The following is a 13,026-nucleotide window of genomic DNA, read 5'->3' on the forward strand; positions in this document are numbered from 1 at the left end:
TGTTTAAATTTGTTATCTTAAATAATTTTGCTGTTTTAATGTAATGCTATGTTTATAAACTTAAAAATAAAGTAACTTACTTTCTATTTAAATTCCAAATTATTTAACAACATGAACTAGTGGCTTGACTACTAGTAAACTAGTAAGTATTTTGAGTATATCTGCATAATGTGGGGTGCAGATGGTGGTGGGTAATTTGTGGCCCCATTTTTGAGGGGATATAACTATAGAAGTTACAAAGTACTATTAGCATGTATTTAACATTTACTATCCCATGGAACCATGACAATAAGCTTAGTTTCTTTTCTTGGCAAGATCTTTCTTCCTCCCCTTCTTACCTTCTTTCCTCCCTCCCTCCCTCTCTCCCTTTCTTCATTCCTTCCTTCCTGCCTTCCTTTCTCTTTTTCCTTCTTCCTTCTTTCCTTCCTTTCTCTTTTGGTCTGTTTCTTTTTTTTAAGGTCAGAGTTAGGATGAACTGCAGGAGCAGCAGGCTGAGAACAGACTGTTCTGGTGAGCTCTTTGACCATAATCCATTTGAAAACACCAGGCAAGATAAGCCATCAGTGTGTAGAAGTACATACTTACTATGTTAAGACATTGTAGCTGGGTGGATCATAAACTGAACAATGAAGGAATGGAAGGATCTTGAAACTGGGAGGCAACTCAAAACTCTAAACTTTGAGTTTGATCTTGTATTCACATCTGTTCTTAATTGGTCTATCTACACAGCTTGGCAAGAATGGGTATCTGTAGAAACCTCTAACTGTACAGTATGTGATATTCCCTTGGATATGCTGCCACAATCCGAAAGCTTGAAGGTTGTTTTGGAGAGACTTCTTTGCTTTAGGAATGAGAGGATTGCTCCTGAAGTTTTAAGTGGCAAAACTGTTCCGATATTCTGCTCATGGAAATAGCAGTAGGGCACGCCTGAGACATCTTGACGATGTCTCAGATTAAGATATTATCAATGTAACTCTGTTTATTGGAGTCCCAATTCTCCTGGATGAAAACTGCTGTTGGGCCCCACTAGTTCCAGGGTGACCAAGACGCTTTTCAAGCAGCCACCCAGAAAGTAGAGGATCAAGGAAAAGTGAACCCAGCTGAAAAAGTCTTTACCAAATGTCAACCAGGAGGAAATCCAAAAGGAGTGGCATGCAGTGTGTTTGGTTGCTGACCTCTTTATTTTTCTGTAAATTTTCACATTTTTCCAGAGCTAGGTTTTGGGATAGTTAGCATAGATAACTAGATAGCTTGGCCCAAATAGGGCTTTTTCATGCCCAAGTATTTATTTTGTAAGTTTTATGAACAAACTTTCTTGCTAGCTCTGTTCGAATTAGTTACCAAAGTAGTGGCCAAAGAGGTTTACTTATGGTCATAAGTTTTTACTAGAATAAGAAGTAGGGGTGAATTTTAAGATAGTCATCATTCAATAAGTCATTGTTAAGCCACCAATGGCACATATTGTTCCAGTAAGTAGTTTACTTTTCTACTTAGTAAGACCTTTGGTAATAATACTGAAAGTAGATATTTCAGGAAGTGGTAGTACACTGTAGATATGTATTTTTGACTGCTATTTCCTTTAGGAAAAGCGGTGCTTAACTTCAGGAACAAGGTCCTTAACTTATCTCTGGTCTGGAGACACCTTTATTTGCTGTTAAGCAGAATTCTTTGTTTGACCCCTAGACTAAACAGCACATAAACTGCAACTGTGGCAGCAATGTTTATTTTGGGGTTTTGAACTTTTAATCTTTGGGTACTTACAATTTGTTTAAAAATAATAAAGTTCTGTGACTAAAAATTATAAAATAAGAAAAAAAAAGAAATACTTACACAGAAAGGAGTGGAAGAGAGAGAGCCTACTTCTGCTGGTTCACTCCTAAAGGCCTGTGGTCGTATCTGAAGCTGGGAGCCAAGAGCTTCTTCAGGATCACCTAAGTGGGATCAGGGGCCCCCATACTTGGGTTATCTTCCACTGCTTTCCAGGCACATAAACAGGGAGCTGGAAACTGGGAATTGAACCAATATCCATATGGGATTCCTGCATCATTTACAGAAATTTAGTCTTTCATGCCATGGCACCAGCCTAACCAAGTCTTTCTTAATGCATATTTAATAAACTATGTACATACATTTACGCTTTAGCTGAGTATCAGCTTGGGAGTAAACACTTTCATAGATTGACAAATTTTCAGTATAACTGACTACATTAAAATATACAATTAATACAAAGTTCCATGTTTCTTAAAATATGAAGGATGGATGGAAGTATCTTGAAAAAAGACATTGTCAAAATATATGTATGTATTTTTACTGTGACAGCAGATTTACAGAGAGGAGAGACAAAGAGAAAGATCTCGCATCTGCTGGTTCACTCCCCAAATGGCTGCAATTTGGCTGGAGCTCATCTGAAGCCAGGAGCTGGGAGTTTCTTCTGAATCTCCAGCATGGATGTAGGATTCTAAGGTCCCAGGCTGTAAGCAGGGAGCTAAGTGGAAAGTGGAGCAACTGGGACACAAACTGGCACCCATATGGGATGCTGGTGCTTGCAAAGGGCGTATTAGCCAATTGAGCCATTACACCCCTCCCTGGAGCTATATTTTTAAACTTAGAGTTTGAAATAGGTTTTATTCCTGAAAACTCCATAGAGAAATATATAATTATCTTGATATTGAACATGTTATAAACTTTGGTTTCAAGTTCACTAGATTCATATACTTTGGTCTTTTGTTTTTCTCATGGTTATACATTAAATAATGTGAGGATAATAGCTGACCTGTGGAAACATGTAGAATTACAATTACATGTGTTGTAGGACAAAGCAAACACAAGTCATTTAAGCCTGTGTAATGATGATATTCTAACTCAACAACATGAATTTCTGATTTACAGGATTGGAGATTATAGTGTTCTGATGCTAATTGTGAACATTTTCAATGCTTGAAAGTTCATAGCTCAAGTCTGACTTTAACACGGTCATATGATGTTCATACAAATTTCTGCAAAATGACACTTTACATTAGCCCAATTTGCACAGTGTCCTAAGCCATCCTTTTTAAAAGATGATCTTGGGGTAAGGGCTGTAAAGGTGTCATTTCCTTTGGGAGCTTGGTAATTTATATTAGCCCAAGGACTAGCTCAAGGGGTGTGTAAAGTCATGTTTAATTTTGTAAGATTCATTTTCCCAAACTTTTTGAAAAAAAAAAAAGTCTTTATGTCCCACTTCTCCCAAATTGAACTTGATTGTCAGACATTTTTTACACACTTTTCATTGAACAGACATTTTTCTAGAAATAATAGGCATAGAAAATATTTTACCAGAATTTCAAAACTAAGGTATAATTCACTTTTTTGATGCTGTATAAAAATGATTGTTGCAAACAGAACCCATTATTAAAGACAAATACTGTTGTGATTAACAATTCATATGGTAGTTTGTATTGCTTAATCCATGCTGCACTTTTCTTGTGATTATGTAAATGAATAAATAATGCACACTCATAATGGATAAGTGCTTTTATTTATACAGTAAATGAGTTTTCATATCATTTTGAGAATTTTTTAAAATAAACATTCAAATAGCTTGCTGTGAAATTTTATATCATACAAAATCTGTTACATATATATTATGGAGATGCTTCAGTTCAAATAACAGTGCATTAATTCACCTATATCTAAAAGACTGCCAAATTATTAAATGTCAGGTATTGCACTTCTATCTTGAGTGGTAATTTAAACATTTTAAATCATATCGAAGGGAAATCAATACAATGGGATCTTCATTTGGTCCATTTTGGGTGGAATTTGAAAGACTGTGCTCGTTTGATCTGTTTAAGCATGTATCGGGGGGAGAAAAATGACAGAAACATGTTGTCAGGGTAGATATTTATTCCCAGATAAGGCATTTATCCTGGGAGAAAATAGGACTTAATAATGTAAAGTCTTTGCAATTGAAAAAATAATAAAAACCAATTAAAATTATTTAACACACACAAATTGAGTTGTGATCTTCTGATATTATTAAACTATGCAAATAAAATAAATATTACTTGTCACAAGTGTGCTTTTCGTTGTCCTTTCTTGTTTGACAAACTCATAAATTATGTGTTTCTCCTTTTTTATAGCAATATTCTGGAAAATTAGGAATAAATTTATTAAAAATCTGTTAAATTGAATCTGTTGGGTGAAATGAAAATATACATTTTCCCCTAAATTTTACAATGTAACCCTAGGTGTTTTAGTATTTTGATATTTGCATTAGAAATTCCAGTTTTTGGTTTTAAATCAAGTATTTGGTGAAGTAATTATTTCCCAATTAAGTACAATGCTGATGTATCACTTAGGAATATATTTAGAGTTTATACAGAACATGAGATGATACAAATTAAAAATATTGAGAACTTCTGTTTAAAGTGACAAATATAGACACGTTTAAATGAGTGCTGTCCAAATGATTTATCTTCTTGAAAATGTTCATGTCACAGAAGTCTGCATTTTAAACTTCTCTATAATTTGGAATACTGAGCACAAAACTATTTTCCAGTAAAGCAGTGGGAAACTTATGAAACATTTCTCTTTGATTTATACTCAGCTTATTGTTTGAATGCTGCAGAATCTGTGCTTTTAATTGTTTCCTGCTATGTCTTTTTCTATTTGCTTTTAAAAGTACAATTTTCGTATGTATACAAAAAGAACCTTTTAACATTCCTTTAATCCAAGTAGCTTGGCAATAGATAGTTTTGCATATTATTTTGCAAGCATTCAAAACTCAGATGTGCTTCTATTAAATATGAATCTGTAGTAAGTGGACATCTGTATCACTTCTACATCACTATGGTGTGCTGTACAGATAGGCAATGGATAGGGTTTAGCTTGTGTGCTAGCTATATTTTCATATGTGCCCCTTCTGTAACATCAGAGCTTGTGACAATCTGGAAAAACTTACAGGGAGTTGGCCTAGACCATCATTTAAAAGATACATTCTGAGATACATATGCTAGAAATGGTTAGTGTCTAATTCTGATACACTTTTGGGGGAGATTCCAGCTGGTTCCTTTAAACATACAAGGATACATATGTACAGATACATGCATATTGTCATTTTCATGTTAGTTAACTGGATTATTTAGTCACATTTTTTTTTCTATAATGATTGAAATTTCAAAGGATAACCTCAACAATGCTGGTATCAATGTTCCAGAGATATCAACTGAAGATTTATTTTTTTGAAAATTGTGGGTCATTGAAAAATGATATTAAAAGTAATTAAACATTCAGATACATATTTAATTTTCTTGCAACTGTCTAAATATAATACCCTCAAATTTATCTCATCATAAGGGATAATAATCTTATACAGCATTTCATATTCTGATCAGGCTCAATTATAGATCACCCTGAAATGTTTTCCACGATGCTTAGATGTTTTTGCCATACGGAACTATTCTCTTGCTTTCTTAAATCTTAAACAGAAAAGTTTAAGATTATGAATAATCTAATTGTTAAACAGACTAAGCTACCCTTGGCTTGGTACATGCCACATTATGACCAATGAATTTTATTAAAAACTTTTCTTTGGAGGTTGATTTTTTTTAATAGTACAGAATCAACAAAGGAAAAAAATTCAAAAGTTGACACTAGGTAAAATAATTGTTGTATGGATATTTTCATTCCTTTTTAGAGAAATTAAGTGTACTTATTATTATTTCAAATCTAGGCCAAACCTGTTTAGTTTTCAGACATTTTAGGTAAACAGTAAATATTTTAGCTGGTAAGCACTGTGGTCTTGACAGGCAATAACAGGTGAAATATTTTTGTTCCTTTAATTTCCGATTGGATGCTCTTTACCACTCAGTTTGGCTCACTATTGTCCTTAGGGAACTCAACAAAACACCAGCACTGTTACAGGTATATGATTTCATGATACATCAGCACCACCATGCCTTTCTCTGGAACTTGACCTAGTAAAATGTTGGAAATAGTTGGCTTCTCTAATAAAAGTAGCCTATCTAACTAATGAGATTTACTTTCTTTTTCCCCAAAATAGTTTCTTTTACAAAGTGTTGAATTTTTCATGTATAAATAGATCAGAAATTATATGTTTCACTCTTAAATTATGTATATATACTATATTTTCAATACATCTTGTACACTTCATTTAGCTACCAAAAATGTGCAACCATTTTTACATGAAATTTACATTTTATTATTTACAAGTTATTTGTAGGTTATTGCAAAACTAGTTGTGCATGTAGATTACACAGTCAATACCACATACCAATCTTAGAAGAAAATATTTGCTAAAAAATAAATATTTCTGCACAGAATATTTCAAAAGCATCATGGTTTCATGCTACATTATGTGCATAAAGACTAGGAAGTAGTATGTGTTTTGGTAGATTGTTTCACTTAGTTTAAAGCATTCCAAGGTGCTATTCAACCAGATGTGAGTGAGTATTATTTCTATCAGGAACAGCATTTTCAAATGGTTACACACATTCTTGTTTGAAATATGTTATTCTTTAACTGTTAGCTAACACAATACATTTTCCATTAAAATTATAATGCAAAATTCAGCTAAAAATAGGTAATGTGCCTTTCGTTGAGCTCATCAGACGCCTAGGGGTAACTAAAGACTTCAAAAAAAAAATTTTTTTTTTTTTATCATTTCAAAGAGGGTGTCGTTTCATTTCTGTACTATTGTAATTACAGGGGCATTGGCTATACATGGAGAATGTTATAAGACTACTGATCTTGCATTTTTCCCCCTATTTTTTGATATTCTTTACATAGTTAATTAGGGCAAAAAAGGTTCAAGGGCTACAGGAAAGTGGGTAAGACTATTATTTCCACATTGTTTTTGTCATGTATCTGGAGTAAATGGGGAGATAAAGGGAGAAGCCCCACCCAGTCTCTCACCCACCCCAGGTCCCTGATGTGGGGCATGCTCCGAGGGTCCTGTTCAAGCAGTTTTGATAGTTCACCAGTTATGAATTGCTGCCAGTGTCGCCATTCCAAGCACGATGAGGACTGACCTTGCATTTTATTCCTACATAAGCATGAAAATGGTAAGAAAAGTTCTTGTATTCTTAGCTATGTGTGAATATGCAAAAAAAAAAATCACATTTTGGCATTGTTGTGGTTATTTTCTTTTAAAACAACATTATTAGTTGTTTGAATAGATAGGGATGTTTACCCTGATTGGATATTATGCATCTTGTACATGTATAGAAATAGCTTTTGGTACTTCGTATATATGTACAATTTTTAGGTGTCAGTTAAAAATTAAAGAATAAAAATAATATTAAAATGTGCACAGAATTACAAAGGGTATAGCAGATTAAATATAGAGTGCTTGAAAATCACAGATGCACCAAAATGATTCATGTTTTTAAAAAGGTAAATTAAAAGGCAGAAGTCATAAATGTCAGACCACAATTTAGGAGTTCATCTAATTTCTGGCATAAGCTTTTCAAGAATAACCATGCTAATATTGCCTCATCTCATAATAAAAATACTGGAGCAAATCTCTGTAATAATCCTTTCTATTCTTACTTCAAATTAGATTATGATTGGCAGTACCATGAAATTGATCAGTTGATTATACGGTTTTTCTTAGCATTGTAATTTTGTAGATTTTTTCCCTCTATTTGTAATAATGATATATTAGTTTAAAATAACTTCTTGTTAGTAATCTCTCACAACCTCCGTTTAAAAAAATGTCTGCAAATAATGCTGTGGCAATTTCTTTTTGTGCTATTAATTATTAATAACATGTCTTTTGCTGATATTTTTTTCTACATTGGACATTAAACCAAGGTATTTTGTAGTACAGGAATGTGTGATTGACTTAAGTTTGTACACTGATTAACCATAGTGTCTAATCATTTATAAAGTCTTTAAAGAACCATCTTTTTAGTTTTTAAAAGGATGGCATCACTTTAATGTAAAAGAGATGGAATCATAAGAAAACAACTCTGAATGAAAACATTTAAGAAGTGATGGATAAGGAAACTACTGCATACCTAGAAAACTATCAGAATAAAAATACATAATTTTCTGGGTGCTGAGTCCAGGTAGTGTTTGACAGATATAAGAATGTTATAGCAGCAAACGCATTGCCCAACACTGATGGTTTCCAGATCTGAGAAACTAGATCTTTGGAAGGTGTGTGAAAATCTTGTTGAACTATCTATCCGGGGATCATCAAGTCATGATATAAGGAGGAACTCCTACAGCAATCCAGCCTTTAAAAAAATATATGCTAGTAGTGCTGAGTTTAACAGATCACTTGACATTTAACATTCATCCAAAATAGATGTTTGTTACAATGAGAGTCATATTCTTACTATTATTATTGGAAAGGGTAAGTATCTTTTTCCAAGTTGTACACCTAGAAGTGCAGAATACAACTAGGAAAGAAAGCAACAGCTATACTTAGGATTTTTGGAATAAAAAAATAATTCAGTACTGATAAGAGCTATTTAGTTAGAGACATAGCACACTGCACAAAAATTAAACCATGGAAAATTAGTTTCTTGATTGTTTTTAGTGTATTATTCCTGAATCAGAAATAATTTAGCATGTTTTGAACATTTACCATGTGCCAGGTTTGTTAATAAAATTTATTTCATCCTCAAGCATCTATGTGGTAGGCACAATTATCCCATTTTTATGGATTCCAAGAAGAGTGTGGTAGGTTAATGCATTTGCTTAGCATCACATTGTTATTATTAAAATGATGGATGTTAAGATTCAAGTTGATCAGACTACAGAGCCTACACTCTTTTTCAGATTTTCAGCAAGTATATAAGTCATATGGAACAGGGTTGGTTGAAAGGTGGCCTCCAGGTTCCATCTGTAAAGTCTTAGTAGATGTAGGCTGGAACCCAATAATGCTTACGTTCAATGGTGATGCTGTTAGATGGAGGATCACTGTCTTATATTATCTTGTCTTCCAAGCGCTTCTTTGAACTCACTTGGCAGAGATATTTATTTTACTTCAAGATATGATTAGAAACATAGCAACATTTACATTTTATAATTCATTAATATTTAGACTTGTAAGAAATCTACTTGCATACAACGACCATGTATTTTGATTTTTACCATGAATAAGCAATATTAGATTAATGTTACCAATCCTTTCCAATAGCTAATCCATCTATTGAATTCCTCTTATTTAATCAAAGAAAGCAGAGGTAAGATACTGTTGTTAATAATGATTTTTAGATATCTTGATAGGATGATATATTTTATCCTTTGTTTCATATATGACAAGATTTTAGAATGACATTTGGGTAAGTGCATTTTTTTCTTCTAGGCATTTTCCATTGCTAAAGGTCACTTTCCAAAAGTACCTTGTACGCAACTCTCAGTCATTCATATTAAAGCTGACACCAAATGCCATGGTGTCCTGACTTAGTTTCCATGTCTCCCAACTAGAAGCAAAGGGAAATTCAGCTATGGTGACCAACGCTTTACAATAGATTTAGGAAATCACACTCCTCCAAACCTGCCCACTGCCTTTCTGTGTTAGCCGAATTAGTTACTCACCCAAAACTCCTGCAAGAACACTCATTTCGTGTTTGTCATTCCTGGTTACCTCATCATGCTCCCCTGTGGAGTGCAACTGTAAGTTTAAGGTTCAACTTTTTGCCCAGCAATTAATAATAGCAGGAAAGCATTTAACTCAAACTTTACATTTAGATGGTATCTTATTTAGGCTAGGACATTTAGACATTTAGATTAGTATGTTATTTAGGCTAGATAACATTGTTTTCATAAGAAAGCAAAGGTGTCAATGTTTAATGCTGCTAATTACCTGGAAGCAAAAGAGTTTCATACTGCTGTTAGGATTAGTTGTATCAGTTAGACCTGGTCCTCCGGATCCCAAGATGGAGGTGTCCAGCTGGTTTTGCTATGGCTAATGGAGAGGCTGATGATCCTTTGAGGCATTATATCTTTTGATGAGGCAAAAGGATGAATTTTGTGCTTTGAGATTATTATTTTTATCTCTTAAGCCAGTTTAATCATTGAATTTTCTGACATTTATGCCTAGCTAACCACATTTTTATATTGTTCAGGTTCTTTTAATCCAAGATCCTTTAGGAAAATATGTTTGTAATCCTGTGCATGTCTCAGAAACTTAGAATTTTTAATATCAAACAAGTATGCCAAGGTATTAAGAAGAAAAAAGTGTTTGTGTTATACCATATGTTTAAAAAGCTGGATGTATGCATATTATTCCTGATGTTTCCATTCTTTCATGTTCCATTTTTATATAGAAGTATAACTGTTGGTTTTGTATGGAAGGCTGTAATTTATTGTGGATTACACCAAAGGTTGCAACCTAAGCAGTCACAAATCAATCAATCAGATCTCAGTTCCTCACATGCTAGTCTCTCCCTACTAATGGATAGTCTATAGTGGATTCTGCCTTCAGGTTTGTGGACCATTGGCAAATAATCCTTATGAGATTTGGTGCAGCTAAAAGTGTGTGCTCCAACACAGAACTAAGAATGCTTCAACTGCCATCCGTATTAGGCATCTGTGTTACTTTCACCTGGTAGGCACTCATTATATGTGTGTTGGGAGAATAAAAACATCAGTCCTTAAGGTGGTGTCTGCATAATACTGAATGGTTTGCGGAACTGGTCATAATCATTAAACTTCATTGGACTGGCTGGCCATTTTCCTATATTTTAGCACTTAAAATTTAGCTTTTCAAAATTAAGCAAGAAAAGATTATGCTTGTGCCTGCAATGATTGACTTCTGCGCTGATTTAATATTTAAATCACTTTGCATTTGAAGCAAAATAACATATTAATGTGAACTACAAAGAAAAAGGTAAGTTAATAGATACCATTTTTGTGAACACAGTTTATACTGATTATTTAAGACCATATGTGAGTATGAGAATAGTTAATAACTAAGAACTTTAACGATTCAATATTTCAGTCAAAAAGAAAAGATGAGTTACTATGGTACAAATGAAAACATTTTTATATTGTGGTTAAACAACATAAAAATGCTTGACTTGAAATTTTCCTGGTCTGAATCTTTAATTAGCTTGTCAGTTTTGCTTTACTGTGAATTTGTGAAAAGCATATCCTCCATCTAATGATTAAAGATATTAATTAAGTTTCATTGCATGCTCTGCTGTTTTTGGAGTCCTTATGTATCAGTAGCTAATTTTTGACTAATAAAAGTATTTGAATATCTAGACAAAATTGAAATCTCACGCTGGTTGTATGCATTTCCTTTCTAGGCAGATAAATGAACATTATTTTCCACTCTTGGATCAAAAAAAATCATTGAACAATATTTACTCAATGGAAGTCTGTTTTACCATTCAAATTTCCTGAAACTGAAAATGCGTATGTCTAATGTTTTGATGAAATCTGAAATGCCTTGAACTGGAAAGCTGTTGACACCAGTTTGTGCCAGTCACACTTTAGCAATTCTCAGGTAAACTTTCACCTTTCAAATTAAAGTGCAATTGGAGAAGCCAGCTTTTAAACCCTTTGGGGAGTGTGCAAATTAAAATATTGTAGACTGTGGTACAATTTTATTTACATAATTTCAAAAAGAGAGGCCTTTTTCTTCTTAGTATTGTTGGTCTATGTTCATGGTGAAAGAAAACTAAATCAGAAAGGGTCCTCAAAACATTCAAAGAAAATTATGTCATCTTTTAAACTTATTGAAGCTCCCTACTATGAAAACTTGCTAAGATAAGCCAATCAAAATTAATGTGCCCTACCATCTCTCTCTGTTTAAAAGCCACTCAGAGATTCACAAGGGAAAGGGTCTTTCTAGCTTCATTCCTCTTGTTCCCCTCTGAAGAAGGAACATAAATTGTCTTTTACAATTCTTACTATTGACTTCCAGAATGCTCTTTGTAAAAGACATTGTAGAATGACTTCAGTTCTTGAGACATATTTCTGACCCTTGGTGGCCTAGGACTGCTTTTGTTTTTATTCAGTGAGTTGTTTAAAATGTGCTGCTCTTTACTGACCTTCTTACATGAGCTGGGACATTTTACTCCTGCCTTGAGTTACTTTAGAAGTGAGATTTCTCTCACGCGATATGCATGTATTCATAAAATTGTTATCTTTTCTCATGTGAAATTGTATTTTGTTGCACAGGTCTATGACTTTATGAGAATTAAGCTAAAATTAAAAAAAAATTCCCCTTTAATGTTTGGTAGATGGCTTCCTATACTGAGCAAGATTTATAACTCTAACATTGTACTTTTTAATTTTAACATGGTAGGATGAAGGAAAGTAACCATAAACATCTCACTGGAGCATATCTGTTCTCTGAAGTGTCGCTCTTGATCTTCCATGAGTGGAAGATCCTTGAGTTGCAACCATGAATAATTCTACCCCTTGATTTCTTGTTTGCTTGGAAGGCATTTTCATAACAAAGTACTGGTTTAGTAAAAGCAATAAGTAGGAGTCTCCATGCAAGAGAAACTGGAGTTTCCTAACATGCACATGATTTAAAAAATAAAAATAAAAAATAAGGTGCCTTGAGATGCTGGCAGTTTTAACATTTGGAACCAAAAGTTCTTATATATATTTACATCCTAACTGCTCAGTTTTACCATACAAGCTTCGATTTAGGAAAATATACAGTACTTTTGCATATAATGGTACCTTGTGAGCCCCTGAGTCAAGTAGAGAGGATTTAAATACAAAAAGGAAAACAGCCATTAAAAGCACTTACGTCATATGTGGAGTTAATAGTACAAAATGATTATTTCCCCGGAAGACCCGGATCGGAAACATGCCTATGAAGACCCAAGATCCCTACAGTGCTTAGGGATGAATCTGGCAAAGACGGATGCCTAACTGGATGGGGGAGAGTTTTTCTTTGCCTCAGGCGAAGCTCTATAGAGCGGTCACTGTCCTGTTTTAACAGCGAAGTCAGGTTCTCTTCTGAAGCTGTGTTCAGATGCACGCCTCTTGAGAGCGATTCTTTGGATTTAAGTTTAGATTTTTCAAGGTCTAGAAATTCAGGATACT

At 33.8% G+C, this 13,026-nt stretch overlaps 1 protein-coding gene across 2 annotated transcripts in view; it reads right to left on the bottom strand.

Moving 5' to 3' along the window:
- Positions 1–12,342: 12,342 nt before the first annotated feature.
- Positions 12,343–13,026, bottom strand: part of KCNH7 (potassium voltage-gated channel subfamily H member 7) — a 436,066-nt gene continuing 435,382 nt past the window's right edge. The window contains exon 16 of one of the 2 annotated variants that reach the window (XM_040971656.1): positions 12,343–13,024. In XM_040971656.1, coding sequence (XP_040827590.1) covers positions 12,758–13,024 — 267 coding nt within the window. In that variant the 3' untranslated portion in view covers positions 12,343–12,757. The remainder of the gene's footprint in view (positions 13,025–13,026) is intronic. The other variant, XM_040971657.1, reaches the window with a different exon arrangement.

This window comes from Ochotona curzoniae, unplaced genomic scaffold (genome assembly GCF_017591425.1).
Source record: "Ochotona curzoniae isolate NIBS_2020 unplaced genomic scaffold, NIBS_Ocur_1.0 contig_2210, whole genome shotgun sequence".
Taxonomy (NCBI): Eukaryota; Metazoa; Chordata; class Mammalia; order Lagomorpha; family Ochotonidae; genus Ochotona; species Ochotona curzoniae.